This window comes from Haliotis rufescens, unplaced genomic scaffold, assembly GCF_023055435.1.
Source record: "Haliotis rufescens isolate VD_foot unplaced genomic scaffold, xgHalRufe1.0.p SCAF_54, whole genome shotgun sequence".
In the NCBI taxonomy this organism is placed as follows: Eukaryota; Metazoa; Mollusca; class Gastropoda; order Lepetellida; family Haliotidae; genus Haliotis; species Haliotis rufescens.
This window is the reverse complement of record NW_025964268.1, coordinates 1,322,569-1,343,700: the sequence shown is the minus strand read 5'-3', so window position 1 is coordinate 1,343,700 and position 21,132 is coordinate 1,322,569. Positions and strand designations below refer to the sequence as shown.

General features: G+C 40.4%; 2 protein-coding genes across 2 annotated transcripts in view; one reads left to right on the top strand and one right to left on the bottom strand.

Annotated features, from left to right (window-relative positions):
- The window catches only part of LOC124138465 (glutamic acid-rich protein-like), a 102,664-nt gene that overhangs the window by 35,728 nt on the left and 45,804 nt on the right, over positions 1–21,132 (bottom strand). The window lies entirely within an intron of this gene.
- Positions 15–1,935, top strand: LOC125374214 (putative uncharacterized protein DDB_G0290521; the record flags this gene model as incomplete). The annotated part of the gene is made up of 2 exons (XM_048385133.1): positions 15–71; positions 1,792–1,935. Coding segments are annotated over 2 exons (201 nt in total), but the record flags the coding sequence as incomplete, so codon positions are not given.

The window sequence follows — 21,132 nt, the reverse complement described above, 5'->3', positions numbered from 1 at the left end:
AATCTCCATCACTATCCGAACAACAATCCCCATCACAATCTCCATCACTATCCCCACCACAATCCCCATCACAATCTCCATCACAATCTCCATCACAATCTAACATCACAATCTAACATCACAAGGCCCATCACAATCTCCATCACAAGGCCAATCACAAGCCCCATCACAATCTCCATCACAAGGTCCATCACAAGGCCCATCACAATCCCCATCACAATTTCCGATCACAAGGCCCATCACAATCCCCATAACAAGGCCCATCACAATCTCCATCACAATCACAATCACAATCTCCCATCACAATCCCCATTACAATCAAAATCACAATCTCCAATCACAATCCCCATCACAATCCCCATCACAATTACGATCAAAATCCCCACCACATTCTCCATCACAATCTCCCATCACAATCACAATCCCCATCACAATTTCCATCCCAATCCCCATAACAAGGCCCATCACAACCCATATCACATTCCCCACCACAAGGCCATCACAATCTCCATCACTATCCGAACAACAATCCCCATCACAATCTCCATCACTATCCCCACCACAATCCCCATCACAATCTCCATCACAATCCCCACTTCACTCTTCATCACAATCTCCATCACAATCTCCATCACAATCCCCACCAAAATCTCCATCACAATCTCCATCGCAATCCCCACCACAATCACAATCACAATCCCCACCACAATCTCAATCACAATCCCCAACTCAATACCCACCACAATCCCCTTCTCAATCCCCATCACAATCCCCATCAAAATTTCCACCACATCAATCCCAATCACAATCTCCATCACAATCCCCATCACAAGCCCCTTCTCAAGCTCCATCCCAAGCCCCATCACAATCCCCATAACAAGACTTACCCCAATCCCCATCACATTCCCCACCACAAGGCCATCACAATCTCCATCACAATCCCCATCACAATCCCCACCACAATCTCCATCACAATCCCCACCACAATCTCCACCACAATCCCCTTCACAATCCCCACCACAATCCCCATCACAATCTCTATCACAATCCCCACCACAATCCCCTTCTCAAGCTCAGCCACAATCCCCACCACAATCCCCACCACAATCCCCATCACAATCCCCATCACAATCTCCACCACAATCCCCACCACAATCCCCACTTCAATCCCCACCACAAGCCCCTTCTCAAGCTCCATCACAATCTGCATCACAATCCCCATCACAATCTCCATCACAATCACCATCACAACCCCCTTCTCAATCTCTATCACAATCCCCATCACAATCCCCATCACAATCTCCATCACAATCCCTACCACAATCCCCTTCACAATCCCCTTCTCAATCTCTATCACAATCTCCATCACAATCCCAAATTCAATCCCCACCACAAGCCCCTTCTCAAGCCCCATCACAATCCCAATCACAATCCCCACCACAATCCCCATCACTTTCTCCATCACAATCCCCATCACAATCTCCATCACAATCACCATCACAATCTCCATCACAATCCCCATCTCAATCCCCTTCTGAATCTCCATCACAATCCCCATCACAATCCCCATCACAATCTCCATCACAATCACCATCACAACCCCCTTCTCAATCTCCATCACAATCCCCATCACAATCCCCATCACAATCTCCATCACCATCCCGACCACAATCCCCATCACAATCCCCTTCTCAATCCCCACCACAATCCCCACCACAATCCCCTTCTCAAGCTCAACCACAATCCCCACCACAATCCCCACCACAATCCCCTTCACAATCCCCATCACAATCTCCACCACAATCTCCATCACAAGCCCCTTCTCAAGCTCCATCACAAGCCCCATCACAAGCCCCACCACAATCCCCACCACAATCCCCATCACAATCCCCACCACAATCTCCATCACAATCCCCACTTCAATCTCCATCACAATCCCCACCACAATCCCCACCACAATCCCCACAACAATCCCCATCACAATCCCCATCACAATCCCTACCACAATCTCCATCACAATCCCCATCACAATCTTCATCACAATCCCCACCACAATCCCCACCACAATCCCCTTCTCAATCTCCATCACAATCCCCACCACAATCCCCATCACAATCCCGACCACAATCCCCTTCACAATCTCCATCACAATCCCCACTTCAATCCCCACCACAATCCCCTTCTCAATCTCCATCACAATCCCCATAACAATCCCCACCACAATCTCAACCACAATCCCCATCAAAATCCCCACCACAATCCCCATCACATTCTCCATCACAATCCCGATCACAATCCCCTTCTCAATCTCTGTCACAATCTCCATCACAATCCCAAATTCAATCCGCACCACAAGCCCCTTCTCAAGCTCCATCACAATCCCAATCACAATCCCCACCACAATCCCCATCACATTCTCCATCACAATCCCCATCACAATCTCCATCACAATCCCCATCACAATCTCCATCACAATCTCCATCACAATCCTCATCACAATCCCCTTCTCAATCTCCATCACAATCCCCATCACAAGCCCCATAACAAGGCCCATCCAAGTCCCCATCACATTCCCCACCACAAGGCCATCACAATCTCCATCACAATCCCCACTTCAATCTCCATCACAATCCCCACCACAATCTCCATCACAATCCCCATTACAAGGCCCATCATAATCTCCATGACAATCCCCACCACAATCCCCATGACAATCCCCTTCTCAATCTCCACCACAATCTCCATCACAATCCCCATCAGAAGCCCCTTCTCAAGCTCCATCACAAGCCCCATCACAATCCCCATAACAAGACTTTCCCCAATCCCCATCACATTCCCCACCACAAGGCCATCACAATCTCCATCACAATCCCCATCACAATCCCCACCACAATCTCCATCACAATCCCCACCACAATCTCCACCACAATCCCCTTCACAATCCCCACCACAATCCCCATCACAATCTCTATCACAATCCCCAACACAATCCCCTTCTCAAGCTCAGCCACAATCCCCACCACAATCCCCACCACAATCCCAGTCACAATCCCCATCACAATCTCCACCATAATCCCCACCACAATCCCCACTTCAATCCCCACCACAAGCCCCTTCTCAAGCTCCATCACAATCTCCATCACAATCCCCATCACAATCCCCATCACAATCTCCATCACAATCACCATCACAACCCCCTTCTCAATCTCCATCACAATCCCCATCACAATCCCCATCACAATCTCCATCACCATCCCGACCACAATCCCCTTCACAATCCCCTTCTCAATCCCCACAACAATCCCCACCACAATCCCCTTCACAATCCCCATCACAATCTCTATCACAATCCCCACCACAATCCCCTTCTCAAGCTCAACCACAATCCCGACCACAATCCCCACCACAATCCCCATCACAATCCCCACCACAATCTCCATCACAATCCCCATTACAAGGGTCCATCATAATCTCCATGACAATCCCCACCACAATCCCCATCACAATCCCCTTCTCAATCTCCAGCACAATCTCCATCACAAGCCCCATCACAATCCCCATCACAAGCCCCACCACAATCCCCACCACAATCCCCACCACAATCTCCATCACAATCCCCATTCCAAGCCCCTTCTCAAGCTCCATCACAAGCCCCATCACAATCCCCACCACAATCCCCACCACAATCCCCACCACAATCCCCTTCTCAAGCTCAACCACAATCCCCACCACAATCCCCTTCACAATCCCCATCACAATCTCCACCACAATCTCCATCACAAGCCCCTTCTCAAGCTCCATCACAAGCCCCATCACAATCCCCACCACAATCCCCATCACAATCCCCACCACAATCTCCATCACAATCCCCACCACAATCCCCACAACAATCCCCATCACAATCCCCATCACAATCCCTACCACAATCTCCATCACAATCCCCATTACAAGGTCCATCATAATCTCCATGACAATCCCCTCCCCATCACAATCCCCTTCTCAATCTCCACCACAATCTCCATCACAATCCCCATCACAAGCCCCTTCTCAAGCTCCATCACAATCCCAATCACAATCCCCTTCTCAAGCCCCATCACAATCCCAACGACAATCCCCATCACAATCCCCACCACAATCTCCATCACAATCCCCATTACAAGCCCCTTCTCAAGCTCCATCACAAGCCCCATCACAATCCCCACCACAATCCCCACCACAACCCCCACCACAATCCCCTTCTAGAGCTCAACCACAATCCCCACCACAATCCCCATCACAATCCCCTTCACAATCCCCAGCACAATCTCCAGCACAATCTCCAGCACAATCCCCATCACAAGCCCCTTCTCAAGCTCCATCACAAGCTCCATCACAAGCCCCATCACAAGCCCCATAACAAGGCCCAACCCAATCCCCACCACAAGGCCATCACAATCTCCATCACTATCCCCATCACAATCCCCTTCTCAAGCTCCATCACAAGAATCTGTGAGGGGAGAAGCAAAACGTTGTCCCAAACATGTCTGACTGCATTTTCAAAGGTTGTACGGTATGATAAATGAAACAAAACAAATTTTTTCAAAAGAACAATAATAACCGAGATCTGCATCATGAAAGTAGATCAAGGACAAACTCAATTATACTCTACAGGGCTTTTGTTGTGGCATCCGAAACTACAGCGTAATTGTTGGTGAAAATAAACATTGCTACAAGCGGCGAACATTTCAGCTTTGATTGTTCAATGTGCAGGGTCCGTAATAATTTAGGTTATCTGGTTTCAACTCCTAAATAATAAAAGATTGGAGTTACACAAGAGCATGAGAATTCAAGAGAAGAGTATTTGTCAGTTGTTTTCAGCCTTAACTGCCCTTGCATTGAACATTTGCTAAATATTATAGCAGTTTTCAAATTACACTTATCTTAAACACTACTTGGTTTTCTCACTTCAAACAATAATCCTATTATAATAAGCTATTATTATAGTTATTAAAGATTTAATTCTTAAACATCGTGAAGATTCTGAACACGCCTCACCCTCCTATGAGAAACGTTTCTCTGTGAGTGAGTGAGTGAGTTGGGTTAAACACAGCTTTTAACAGTATTCCAGTCTGCCTAATGAGGGAGGAAAGCCTGAAGTGATGCAGGTCTTAGATGTGAAACCCACAAGTATGGGTATGCTGCTGACAAACCTAGAAACATAATCAGGATGAACTGGGATCCGAAACCCACAATCATAGGTTTCAGGTGTGCCCAAGGGAAGCAACTCAGCACTGTGAATTGTGCTGCCTTAGACAACTGAGCCACCCAAACCAGCCTTGTTTGGAACATATATAGTACAGCTTTACAAAGATTCATGGGGAGCTGACAAACTAACATAATATTACGCAAGCAATAGCTTGCTCTGGGGACACCAAAAAATAAATTCACAAACAAGATGATCACAGGTGGCCCAGTTGTATGAGGTGCAGAGTTGCTTCCCTTAGACATGCCAGTAACCTATGGTCATACCCATGTTTGTGGGTTTCACAAAAGAGCAACACATATTACGCCTGTGTAGCGGCCATACAATTTCCGAGTCCTGTGATTGGATTTGAACCACAGACCTTCTGATTAGAGGTCAGATGCCTTGTCCCCTGACCAAAGAGGTGAACTCTGTCAGCAAGACAAGGTAAGGATGTCATCTGTGGGATGACACCCTGCCACGCCTGCATCACCTTGGATCTTCCTCCACATCAAGTTGACCCACCATGATATAACCAAAATACTCTTCAAAGCTGTGTTGAACCAAACTCACTCACTCTCAACACAAGACCATGAGAGGAACCAAGCTGGGTTTTCAACATTCCAAGCAAACTGCTGCCCGTCCGACAGAAAGATGAAAAAAACAGCTCATACATAAAAACAAATGTAAAAAAGTGAAAACAGTTACGAATTTTGACAATCAATCATGCAAGACTCATCAAAAGCCATCTTAGGTCTTTTAGCATCTTTTGAACAAACACACATTCCTATGAAGTTGGAGGCCATAAAACCACAAGAGGAGAAACATTTCCTCCATGACTAAACACATATTTGAACAGTTGCTGTCGCTGTGCGGTGTAATGGAGCAGGAATCGTCAGGCCTGTTTACACCATTTCTAGAAAAGCCATCTTGCATCATAATGATGTGTCTGTGTGATGTTTTGTTATGAGAACAAATACACCATTAACACTGTTTAGAGTGTTACACACTCACCCAATACTTAGTTATTACCTGTTCAATGGAGCATCACACGTTAACACAATTAACACAAGTCACAAATGCAACCACGAAGCTTCAGTCAATGAATCATACTCGTATATTGACACACGTATATACACATTTGTTCTGCTGTTACTGGTGATTTGAAATGAACCTTTATCACGAAATTATCATGGCATTAATCGTGTTTAATCGGTTAATGAGGAATTAAACATGACAGGGTTTGAGGTTTGGGGATGGTGTTGGGTACTCGCTGTTTCATATCAACTGTGTGAGTTGAGGCTTTCGAATGTTTTAATTTTGAATGTTAATATTTCTGTGCAATGGTTTTTACAATCAGATCGTAAATATGAAAACACTGATTGTTTATCAGCATTGCAAATACAAATCTGTGAGAATCTGGATCAAAATAATACGATTCAACTTTTGATTGTGATAATCAGATGTCATTCTGTTTCAATACACACATGATATATGAGAATCAGTATCATGGAAAGATATAAAAATTCCTATCAAAAGTGGAGTAGTATAGGTAACTATCACTGGTTTGTCTAGTCCAGACTTGATTATTTATGAAAAAATATAACCTTCTCAAAATGTGCTTCATTTTAGTTAGACACTCCTATGAGGGCTTGATGAAATTGAACATGTAAGTGAAGGAGACCGTGTCATGACCCAAATGTAAAAATATAACGGTATAAAGGAATCCCGTAACTAACATAGACTCTTATAGAATAGGGGTGGTGGGGTAGCCTAGTGGATAAAGTGTTCGCTCATCACGGCGAAGACCGAGGTTCAATTCTCTACATGGGTACAATGTGTGAAACCTATTTCTGGTGTCTCCCACTGTGATATTGCTGGAATATTGCTAAAAGTAGCGTAAAACCATACTCACTCACTCACTCCTTAACCATACTACTCAAAAGAAGTTAGAACACAGACATGACAGATAAACTATTGTAATAAGAAAGAATCAGGTGTTCTTTAACTTCTTTTGAGTAATATATATAGAATAGAATGGAACCCAGACAACTTCTTCTGAAACTGAGGAAATCAAGACCTAAGAAAGAACTTGCATGGGATTTTTCAGATAGTTTGTTTCAGGGTCTCTATGAAAGGCCCAGGTCCCTAGAATGAAAATAAACTGTACTGCAAACTCCAAGACCTAGACTAACATTTAGTCTCTGAAATGAACATATCGTACATAAAAAAACAGTTGTTCAGTTATCTTAATAAAAATATAATAAAAAGGAGCCCAGTGACTCTCTTCATTTTCAGATACTGCAGTGATCTAGACTTGCCAAACATTATAGACTTGCATGGGCTATTTTTGATATATATTTGTATCAGGGTCTGTAAGACAGACTATCCAAGACCCAATAATGTAGGAATCCTTTAATATCGAAACCTGGAGAAATGTTTGTCCATGGCCAAATTGCCCCTAAGTGAAAATAACCTGAAAATAGCAATACCACCACTTGATTGCCATCCAACTCAATTCTCCCCTCCCTCTTCCACCCCAACCTTCCTCCTCGACCTCCTGCTCCCCCATCCTCCAAACAAATGACAGGTTCCTGACCACTTCAAAATCATGTAATTAGAATTCAGGTCCTCACTGAAACAATACTTTATTATTATGACTGTACACATCTCAGTTGTCGGCTTGTCAATCAAACAATGGAAACAGAGACGATCCTTGACCCCTAATTGTTAACAAATGCTCTTGAATTGTATTCGTGGCACTTTCAGTTGAAACATTCAACACACAGCCTGTCAGCCTTCCAGAATAATATCTTAAATCCATGATATCTTAAATTTACGAGGTTTTTGTAATTTGACCAGTTATCATGAGCCAACCAAATATCATTTGTGATATTTTTTCTTCCAAGTTGGTATTTTTATTCAGCCTCAATGGCAAAAAAAAGTAATTTTTTCAACAGTATTTTTCAAATAAAAACAAGGACAATCTCTCTTTATAAAATAATATTTTCGAGGATTGTTTCATCCTTGTCTCCATAGCGGTTTAGGAAAACACTTGTCCCCACTTAAGTCAAATGGATGGACAGACAACAGACAGTTGGGTGGACAGAGCCCAAGCCTCATATTGCACCAGGCAATTCGAACAAGGAGGGCATTTATACATCAGATGACAGCAGTAACAGATTATGCCCCCCTTTCACTACGACCATGAATAACCTGAATCACCCAAAATCGGAAACTTTTGAAATTTATGATGAATCGGCCAATATTGCAAATTTTCGTGGAGAATCGGTAGGAGGTATGAAGCAGCTACGACAAACGTACGACGGAGTTACAAAAACTCATGGCTAATCGGGTTGAAAAATATGAAGAATGTCAGGAATGGGTTAAGAAACATGCACGAATTGTAAGAATCACCTACGACTAAGTTACAAATATGCTGAATGCATGTACGAATGCAGGACGATCGCAACGAATAAGATATGACTAATACAACATATTTACGAATAGTTTGCGAAAATTGGTACTTTTCCTGATACTTCTGCATGTTCTTGGGTCCCAAAAGGCTGGCCAACCCGTCATTTCCACCATGGAGGTTCAACGGAGTGCATGTGTTGCTATGGTCCTGGCCCTTGTGGAATCGTGTTCTTCTTACTTAATTCTTACAAAATTGCAATTTGGGGACCCTTCCACGAAAGTTTTTGAAAAACAAAATCTTTCTCACCAATTCGACAAACCCCTGCGAACTGTATGAACGTTTGGGAATCAAATAACATTCATTTAAGAACTTGAGAAATGATTGCGATTTATCTACGAACATGAAATATTTCCTATTCAGGGTGATTCGGGATATTCGTGGTCGTAGTGAAATGGGGGCATTAAGGCCACAGCTTTGCATTGTAGGGTTTATAGATTGTACTTGCATTAGATTTACCACCATGGGTGAATTTAGATAACAAATATAAGATAAGACAAATATATAGACGTAACTCAATACTTTATTATCTTAAAGTTTTTGGTGTTGGTCGGTTTCATAGGATGGACCAATGCTTATATTGTTTTAAGTGGAAGATGGTTTAATGTCTTTACAGCATCTTCTTCTGAGTACAATGCATTAGATCAATTATTACGTACAAAAACTACACCCACCCACTCACTCACCCATGAAATTATAACTCTCCAAAATGTTTCGGAGGAAATAAGGAGATACATAACTACAAAAATGTCCTGGTCCAACTTGAATCAGGCAAGTTCTGTTGTGAATACGGTACCTCTTGATTACTGATCAAATCAATTCTTCAATAAAACCTGACCACTCCCCCATGCCTCGGGCCCCACAATGTGGACACAGTTCTGTTAATAGTCATAAGGAACTTGGAACTGCCGTCCAATGAGCGCGTGTGCATCTACCTTCCACACTCACACATCCAGCTCGGCCTCCCATGGTTTGTCGGGCATCCATAGAACTATATATGTTACATACATTATTAAATATGGCCTTCACCTTGGTAGGCTCTATGTAAATTGTAATTTTGCCAGGGACACTGTCCAATAACTAAGCCAGAGACTAGCTGGGTTGTACAAATAGGTTTAGGTTATATTAGGCCTCTTTTAATCAGTTACTTGGTTCACAGGTTTTTTTTCAAAACTGTAGGATTGACAAAAGTAATGACAATAAAAAGTGTTTTGGAGAGTTATTATGTCATGTGTGAGTGAGTGGGTGGGTGTAGTTTTTGTACATAATAATTGATCTAATGCATTGTACTCAGAAGAAGATGCTTATTTCAGATGTAGACTAAAATCTAGTCTCTGAAATGAACATATCATACATTAAAAAAAACAGTTGTTCAGTTATCTTAATAAAAATATAATAAAAAGGAGCCCAGTGACTCTCTTCATTTTCAGATACTGCAGTGATCTAGACTTGCCAAACATGATAGACTTGCATGGGCTGTATTTGATATATATTTGTATCAGGGTCTGTAAGACAGACTAATTTCAGATGTAGACTAAAATCTAGTCTCTGAAATGAACATATCATACATTAAAAAAAACAGTTGTTCAGTTATCTTAATAAAAATATAATAAAAAGGAGCCCAGTGACTCTCTTCAGTGATCTAGACTTGCCAAACATGATAGACTTGCATGGGCTGTATTTGATATATATTTGTATCAGGGTCTGTAAGACAGACTAATTTCAGATGCTGTAAAGACATTAAATCATCTTCCACTTAATACAATATAAGCATTGGAGCATCACATGTTAACACAATCTGAAACCGACTGTTGGTAGGTGATAAAAAGACATAGAAAAATGTTTTTGGGAATGACCGTTGAAAGGGTTACGTCACTTCTTGTACTAACCTTAGTTCAATTTATATACATACAGACATTAATTCTAGACCCTAATTTCTAGCCTATACATAAATAAACTAACTGAAAAATGCTGTCAAGATCATGTTAAATGCTTCACAGCAACCAACACTCAGTGGATGGGAGGGAAATGGGAGGCAAATCAGTAGCATAATGTAGTTGGGGGGTAGGGGAGTGGATAAGGGTCAGATTGGAAAGGTGGGTGGCACGTTGGGGAGGCAGGGGTCAGGAATGGCTATAAAACGGTACCCTGTTCTTATTGTCTTGTATGGACTTGTGCTTGGCTTTGTTTGTTTGTTGTTTAACGCAGCACTCAGCAATATTCCAGCTATGTTTCAGCATTCTGTAAAAAATTGAGTCTCAATCTCATTAAATCAGATCTTAGTTCTCGCTATCGCTAATCGAAGATCTGAGGACATCCCATTACGGGTCACGTCAGAACGATTTTAATGAGACTGATCGAGTCTGGCCCAGACAATCCAGTGATTGACGTCATGAGCATCGATCCACACAATTGGGATACGATGACATGCATCCACCAAGTCAGCGAGCCTGACCACCCGATCCCGTGTGCTCAGCACTAATCAGCTTACAAGGAGAGCAACAATATGTGATATTCAGGTATAAATCAAAACCCTAAGACATTCATAATGCAGGTGTTAAGGAATGGGAAGACCCCCTTACATGAAGCAACCTTAACCACAGCCGATTGTAACACTCATACACAACCACAGACTGAATAAACAACAGTCACATGCATGCCTGGTCCAGAGGAGGGTACGTGCAGGCTTTTGAGCAGTCAAGGATGTCATCATATCCAAACTTCAGCAGAAATTTTTAAACATTTATATTTTTCATATTTACCCTACATTTGGGGAATTAGTATTTGGGGAATCAGTTGACCTGGGATACACGCTGACCTTCCAAGCTCACCCATGAAATCACTTCCTGTATGATATGCAGTGGACTACAGGAATACGTAGGAATATACTGACCCATGTATGAGGCCACATGGGTCAATATTATAAATATTTTTTTGTGTACACCTACGTATTCCTTTGCTTGGACAAAGGACGACTCCACAGTGTAAACAACATACAGTGGATGGACTGATACAGGAATATTTTGAATCCAAGCTCACTGGACAAGCCAGCCTTCACTAATCTTATCAATCCAATCTAATCTGGGACAATCCAACAAATGACATTGCCAAGTCCACTACCAACAGAGAAGACAATGCTTCATTAACAGATAACTTTACCTGTTTACATTCACAAGATTCAATGTTGGTTAAGAGTATCAGTCGACCTCCCTGGATTTTAAAACCTGACATTGACATTAACAATCACGTCACTAAGATATATTTAATACATTGACGATCACATCAGTAAGATATATTTTAATACATTGACGATCATATCAGTAAGATATAATTTAATATATTGAGGATCACGCCACTAAGATATATTTTAATACATTGACAATCACGTCAGTAAGATATATCTAAATACATTGACGATCACGTCAGTAAGATATATTTTAATACATTGTCGATCACGACACTAAGATATATTTTAGTACATTGACGATCATGTCACTAAGATATATTTTAATACATTGATGATCACATCAGTAAGATATATTTTAATACATTGACGATCACGTCAGTAAGATATATCTAAATACATTGACAATCACGTCAGTAAGATATATTTGAATACATTGATGATCACTTCACTAAGATATATTTTAATAAATTGATGATCACTTCACTAAGATATATTTTAATACATTTATCATCTCGTCACTAAGATATATTTCAATACATTGATGATCACACCACTAAGATATATTTTAATACATTGACGATCATGACACTAAGATGATTTAATAAATTGATGATCACTTCACTAAGATATATTTTAATACATTAATCATCTCGTCACTAAGATATATTTCAATACATTGATGATCACGTCACTAAGATGTATTTTAATACATTGACAATCACATCACTAGGATATATTTTAATACATTGACGATCACATCAGTAAGATATATTTTAATACATTGACGATCACGTCAGTAAGATATATTTAAATACATTGACGATCACGTCACTAAGATATATATTTATACATTGATGATCACGTCACTAGGATACATTTAATACACTGACGATCATGTCACTAAGATATATTTTAATACATTGATGATCATGTCACTAAGATATATTTTAATACATTGACGATCACGTCACTAAGATGTATTTAATACATTGACAATCACGACACTAAGATGATTTAATACATTGACGATCATGTCACTAAGATATATTTTAATACATTGATTATCATGTCACTAAGATATATTTTAATACATTGATTATCATGTCACTAAGATATATTTTAATACATTGACGATCACGTCACTTAGATATATTTTAATACATTGACGATCACGACACTAAGATGATTTAATACATTGACGATCATGTCACTAAGATATATTTTAATACATTGACGATCATGTCACTAAGATATATTTTAATACATTGACGATCACGTCAGTAAGATATATTTTAATACATTGACGATCACGTCACTAAGATGTATTTAATACATTGACGATCACGTCACTTAGATATATTTTAATACATTGACGATCACGTCACTAAGATGTATTTAATACATTGACGATCATGTCACTAAGATATATTTTAATACATTGACGATCACGTCACTTAGATATATTTTGATACATTGACGATCACGTCACTAACATGTATTTAATACATTGACGATCATGTCACTAGGATATATTTTAATACATTGACGTTCACGTCACTAAGATGATTTAATACATTGACGATCATGTCACTAAGATATATTTTAATACATTGACGATCACGACACTAAGATGATTTAATACATTGACGATCATGTCACTTAGATATATTTTAATACATTGATGATCACATCAGTAAGATATACTTTAATACATTGTCGATCACATCACTTAGATATATTTTAATACATTAACGATCACGTCACTAAGATGTATTTAATACATTGACGATCATGTCACTAAGATATATTTTAATACATTGACGTTCACGTCACTAAGATGTATGAAATACATTGACGATCATGTCACTAAGATATATTTAAATACATTGACGATCATGTCACTAAGATATATTTTAATACATTGACGATCATGTCACTAAGATATATTACAAGGAAACAAATGAGAAAAAAAAAAAATAGCAAACGGCACAACTACAGCTTATGGTGAATGTGTGTACCACGTTTTTTAAAGGTAGCAATTATAGCCTTTGAGCAAGGAAACAAACGAGCAAACATGGGCACAGGATAACATACGAGCAAACATGGACACATGCAAACACAGACACAAGGAAACAAACGAGGAAACACAGAGGGAACCGGTTTCAACATCCGCTGCCAACTCGGATGTGGTGGGGGACACACATACTAAGATGATGTTACAAATAAAAGTGTACCACTGCAAATATAATTACATACTGGTCACGGCTACCATTGTGACACAGTTGATGAATAATGCCGAGACTGTTAAGTGGTATGCTATTGATGCAACTGTGACACAAAGTCAGAAGTGAGTGAGTGAGTGAGTGAGTGAGTGAGTGAGTGAGTGAGTGAGTGAGTGAGTGAGTGAGTGAGTGAGTGAGTGAGTGAGTGAGTGAGTGAGTGGACAGTCTAAGGAACATAATCAAGGCAAATCTAGAATATGAGTTGCCACATCCTGGTAAGGAGACACTACTCTGCAAAGTCATCAAATTGCCGTATCTAACAGCACATTGATAATTTTCCATTTCACTGTAGTTTTTCATGTATTGAAGCAGACATTCACCATTACATTCCACACCTGATACTGGCCGTGTTCATGTAGAAGCAAACACATAAAAAGACCAAATAATCTATATTTCTCCTTTACAACTGACAATGACCCATCTGTTTTATTTTGTCACATTAATGTTTACATTTATCTTACAAGATTATTTTCTCCCCCCAATAAACTTTTTATTATTCTGTTTTCTTGCATGAAATAACAAGGGAGGTAGATTTTCATCTGAAGCTGACTGCTGCTGACATTTTACAGTCTGTTTCCAGTTTCCCTCCATACAATCATCACTGTGAGAATTTCATTGTAAAGCCCTGAGTAACCAAGGCCAGATGAAGTCATTTTCTTCTTAAGTGGCCAAGGGCTAGATATTGTGTTCTTGATTAAAAATATGTGGTTTTAGTAATTTTACATCTTTTTGTTTATTGGTTTAAGGAGGCATGGGTGGCCCAGTCGTCTAAGGCACTGAAATTCACTGTACAGAGTTGCGTACCTTGGGCATGCCAGAAACCTATAATTGTGAGTTCGAATCCGGGTTTACTAGGTTTGTAGGTTTGTCAGCACCATACCCGTGTTCACCAAATTGGTAAACATCCGAGATCTGCAGCATATTCCAGCAATATCACGGCGGGGTACACCAGAAAAGGGCTTCACACATTGTACCCATGTCGGAAATCAAACCCGGGTCTTTGGCGTGTTGAGCGAACGCTTAAACCACCAGGCTACCTGACAGCCCCTGAAATATGATAAGTTAATAGATGCAGTCATATATTTGAAGTATACTTTAGACATACTGGCACTGTATATTTAAAATTAATTACCAATTATGTATGTAGCATGGACACAAATATAGGCGCATCAACACTGGAGAACTAGTTATAATAATGGCATGTGTTTGTTTATATTTTGCTTATATTATTTTAACATTATCTCTGTTTTTTCTTGAAACTCATAAACAGGACAGGAAACTAATCTGGCCTGATGACAATGATATATCCTCTTGTGTTTTAGAATTTAAAAAATAATAAAAACACAAAAATTGCTCAAGCATCCAGAATGGTGACTTAAGCATGAAGGAATACATAAGTGCATGTGTGCTTGCACATGTATTTTGCAGAGCAGTGTCTTTTTAGGTCAAATCTTTTTACAGGCAAACCACTTGGAACCCGTGATTGAGTTGCACCAAGTCACACCCACTTTCTCCACACAACAACAGTATCGCAAGCAAATACACTCTCTGAATGCCTTGTTAACTCCGCTGGAATGACAGCTATTTCACAACAAAATACGAACTACTCGGATTTCATAAATGAGCGAGCAAGCCGAGTCTATTGTTCTGTTTTCAAACAGGGCCGTGTTGTTGTAGCAGAGCATTGAATAGGGTGCATTAGATACCAGTCCACGTTCAGTGTCTTCCCTCGCAGTGGGGGTCCACCCAACTGGGAAAACATATGCTGGCAGTAATAGTCCGACCAAAGAAATGATTGGCTTGAGAATCAACAAATGTCTACAATAATTTACTACTGTGTACAAACAAAACTGAAAAAAATAATATTTTGTACACTTTGTATGCTTGGCTGCGTATTTGAATATTGAACATTGCATTAGCAGTGTAGGTAAGTAACTCTTAGTATGCACATGTGATGTATCCACCGAGGTTCTGCATGTTGTTTCGCAATAGAGACAATGGCCTCTGCAATGACTCCATATAAAAAATATAACAAGCCTAGTACTGATGCATCTCAATGAGGCAGCAAGTTAATTAGGAGAAGACGTTACATGTTTTCTATTTTGCAGATGTTATTAAACATTCGCTTCCTGGAAATCTCATTTTCCAAGTTGCAGGAGCTGGTGGTTTCAAATTTTAATATTTCACACGTTGACAGGGTCTTACCTTCACTTACAAATAATTAATTTTAAGGCACCATGCAGGCAATATGAGAGTCCTGTAAAGTAATGAAATGGTACTGTGTACTGTACGTTTAGATAATTACTTCAGAGCCTGGAATGAATCAATGATCATGTGGACAGTGGTCATGATTGATGGAGGAGATACAGACACCCACAACTGCTCGCGATGCACGGTAGGCACAGTGAATATCATCATGCATCCTTGGGGACCCAGTATATTTTATTTCTGCATCAATTCTTTACACGTGTGCTGGATGCTGAACATTGCTGAAAACTCACAAACACTTGAGAATTACTTTTTACACTGTTTCAAAACTAATATTGTGATGCACTTTGTTTCATAAAAAGACAATATATAGGAATCTTATCATTTATCATAAAGAAACAGAAACAGGATTTTCTGAACATGGAGAGGTCTTAATCAACATTGTGGAATAGTTCCAAAGTTTGCTATTTGATAAAATACTTCATTCATTAAGTTTACCTCTGCAACTAACCTGTGAAAATGTTGACCTTCTCAGGAAGAATTTCGGAAAGACAAAAACAGAAACCATAGTACTATCCAACTGATTTTATCAAAGCAAAGTCGTGCACAGCACGACACCAACACAACACCAACATAGCAAACAGGCATGACCATACTATCGTCTCACCTCATGTTACCCATAGCTATATAGGCTACAATAGTCATGCCGTTCATTTGTTCATTTTGAAAGTAAAATATGATAACTAGAGTTGTTATTTATTGAATTCATCTGTAAATCCCCTAAAGGCTGAATTGTCAAAAGGAAAGCTTTCAGACCTCCCCCCCTTCCCAACCCACACACAAGCAACTGGAAATCTGTTGTTGTTGTTGTTGGTTTGTTGTTTAACGCCGCACTCAGCAATATTCCAGCTATATGACGGCGGTCTGTAAATAATGGAGTCTGGACCAGACAATCCAGTGATTGATATCATGAGCATCGATCCACGCAATTGGGATCGATGACATGCATCAACCAAGTCAGCGAGCCTGACCACCCGATCCCGTTAGTCGCCTCTTACGACAAGCATAGTCACCTTTTACGGTAAGCATGGGTTGCTGAAGACCTATTCTACCTCGGAATCTCCACGGGTCGAACTGGAAATCTGAAGTGTCCTCATAAGCCAGGGGTGCTAATTACTCCCATTACTGACAACAGCTCCACCCTGGGGCAACATGGCCGACCCCTGAACCCATCTTGGGAAATGAACCTTTCGAATCATCTTGGTTGTTTGTTTGTTGTTTTAACACTGCACTCCACAATATTGTAGCTATATGACTGCAGCCTGTAAATATAGAGTCTGGACCAGACAATCCAGTGATTGATATTGTGAACAATGATTCATACCGTTGGGTACAAAGACCCGCAATCAACTGAATCTGACTACCTCATGCATTCAGTCGTAGCTTTGGACAGATTAGATTTCTGGGAACCTATTCTAACCCGGAATCCCCATGGGTCTGTGACTGATGAACTGATGAACAAAACATCCATTAGGCTACTCCACGTAGCCATACATGACTGTTATGAATATCAGTGAGTGATATTCCAGCTATATGACCATGGTCTGTAAATAATCAAGTATGGACCAGACAATCAAGTGACTGACATCATGGACATCGATCCACGCAATTGGGATACAATGACATACGGCACATCAAACAAGTCAGCGAGCCTGATCACCCGATCCCTTTAGTCGCCTCTTAGGACAAGCATGGGTTGCTTAAGATCTATTCTAATCTGGATCTTCACGGGTGGTTTTGGTCGGTAAACTCTGATGATAATAGCAAGACAGCGAGGATGACCACGTGATCGTTAGTTGCCTCTTATGGCAAGCATAGGTTGCTGAAGACCTATTCTACCCCAGACCTTCACAGGTGTTATGGTGTCTGAAGACAGTCTTGTTAAAAGAGGGTTTAGGGATTCATGACCAACTCATGACCACCAGATCTGGCAGCTAGGCACACATGACCACTTGGAAGATCAGACATGGGTTTGAACCCAAGACAAGCAAGTCCTGGCAGCAATTGCCGTTACTCAAACCACTAGGCCACCTCCTTCCCCCAAATGAAGATCAGACTTGGATTTGAACCCAAGACAAGCAAGTCCTGGCAGCAATGGCCGTTACTCAAACCCCTAGGCCACCTCCTTCCCCCAAATGAAGATCAGACTTGGATTTGAACCCAAGACAAGCAAATCCTGGCAGCAAGGGCCGTAACTTAAACCACTAGACTACCTCCTCCCACATGATTTTTGTTTTGTTTGTTTGTTGTTTAACGCCGCACTCAGCAATATTCCAGCTATATGACGGCGGTCTGTAAATAATCGAGTCTGGACCAGACAATCCAGTGATTGACATGATGAGCATTGATCGGCGCAATTGGGATCGATGACATGTATCAACCAAGTCAGCGAGCCTGACCACCCGATCCCGTTAGTCGCCTTTTACGACAAGCATAGTCGCCTTTTACAGCAAGCATGGGTTGCTGAAGACCTATTCTACCCCGGAATCTTCATGGGTCCCTCCCACATGAAAGAAGATCAGACATATATATATGTATACATCCACCTCCAGGTCCTGACGACCTTGAATGTCCTTCATATTCTCAACTGACAGGAAGCGCAAACTAAAAGCAAATTATCAGGACTTAATCAATATCACAAAGCACTGGGTTGGAACATGCCATTAAGCACCTGCAAATAGATGCAAATACTGTGTTTTGTTCATCATTCAGTCAGGTACACAATGAAAAAAGTCAAACAATTTGCAAAATTTATTCCAAGGCAGACACCACATCATAAATATTCTTTCCATGCCATCAATTTAGGAATACTATCATGAAAACGTCATTGTTATGTATCTCGTACCAAGCACTATCTACACAATCTCACATTATACTGGATGAAAGTAATGAAAGTGTCATATGCTAATGAAACCAGGACAGGAGACTGTTTTGAAACATTAAATATTCGCTATGTTAGTTATTATCAAATAAATGCAGGCATTAAGCCACAGCAAATATTTTACTATATAATGGACAAGGGAGATAATTCTAGTGATAAATACAGTATAAATGGAAATGAGTGAGTGAGTTTGTTTGGACAGTATTCCAGTTAAACTTGTCAACTTGAAGTGTGAGAAATCCCCAAAGAAATGCGTGTCTTTGACGTTTACCACTTTGAGCACGGGTATAGTGCTGACAAACCTAGACACATGATGAGGGTGAACCGAGATTAAAACCCATTACCACAGGTTTCAGTCCCGCCTTAGATACATAACTGTACACAGAGAATTTCAGCATCTTAGATGACTTCCCCATGCTCCCCCAAATGCATCAGAACAATCAGACCCCCTGCACCGTTCTGAACATGTCCTACAAACAATCTGTATGTGGGAGCGTAAATATTTTGGCAGAACCTTGAAACTGTCAGCTTCATGTGTAATCTCCCTGCCTCAGCCTATTGTTTAGATAAATAGGATTATCTGTGCAGTTTTATAAAGACGAACGAGTCATAACTGTTAGAAATCTAGTTTACTTATTCATTCCATAATCAGTGAGTGAGTAGTTTGGTTTAACGCCGCTTTTAACAGTATTCCAGTTACATCACACCGTGTCAGCTTAATGTGGGAGGAAAGTCCGAAGTGATGCAGGTCTCAGACCTTTACCACATGGTGCTGACAAACCCAAGGGACGCAACTCTGCACGGCGAATCACGGCGCCTTAGACGACTGGGCCACCTGTGCCCCCCACTCCATAATCACATTTGTCTGTATTGCAATGTTTCTCTGAAAATCAATATTTAGCAGAACAGATGGATTCGAAGTACAACTCTGGTAACAAAAGCAAAATGCACAAACATGCAGACCATTTATGGAAATTGCAGGAAACGTTTCTAAAGAATAAATGTCAATAATTAAAAAATCATGTAATGATATGCTTAAAAACTCTTTGTGAAACGGAAAGATTTCAATGGCATTGTTAATTACCAGTATTCAAATAGCACTTTTCTTGCATCCTGTTAAATCGTTACAATGGCTACCTTTCATCACTTGTAATGATGCGAGAGTGGAGTGAGGAGGCATGCAAGGAAATTGTTTTTATCCTATTCTTTTTATGACAAGAACACACGGACGGCCATTACTGTACATCAACAGCCGCTCTTCCTCATGATGACAGAAACTGTGTGGAAACCTGGCAAACTGTTTCCCCTGTATCAGGGACCATCTCAAACATTCTTGTGTGACCACAAGTGGTTTTTATTACTTTCTCTACAGCTCACCTACATAAGTGTACAAACGAGGAATGCAGCTAGGATTTTGAAACCTAATTTCTTTCTTTCTTTTTAAAAAGTGCTAAAAATCTCAAAAGGATTGTCACTCAAAGAAAACAACCCAAGCACCAATGTCTTTTCAATAATTGTTTTTACTTCACTTATCTATCAACCATTATTTTCATACATCATACTAAAATATATGTGTTCAGGAATATTTTTAGTTTTATTTCTACCAAAATCATATGTAAGACAGTAGCCTAATGTTGTGGATATGTTTGTAGGATTTATTAATCACTGCTCAACCAGAGAGCTTCTAACCACCACATTATTATTATTATTATTTACAGATTAAAATACAAAATGCAGCAAAGAGGGTTTGGGTGATCCTGGCACAGTCAGGCTGGTTAGGCTCATCATCAGCTCAGGGCCCTTGCCCCTTCTACACGC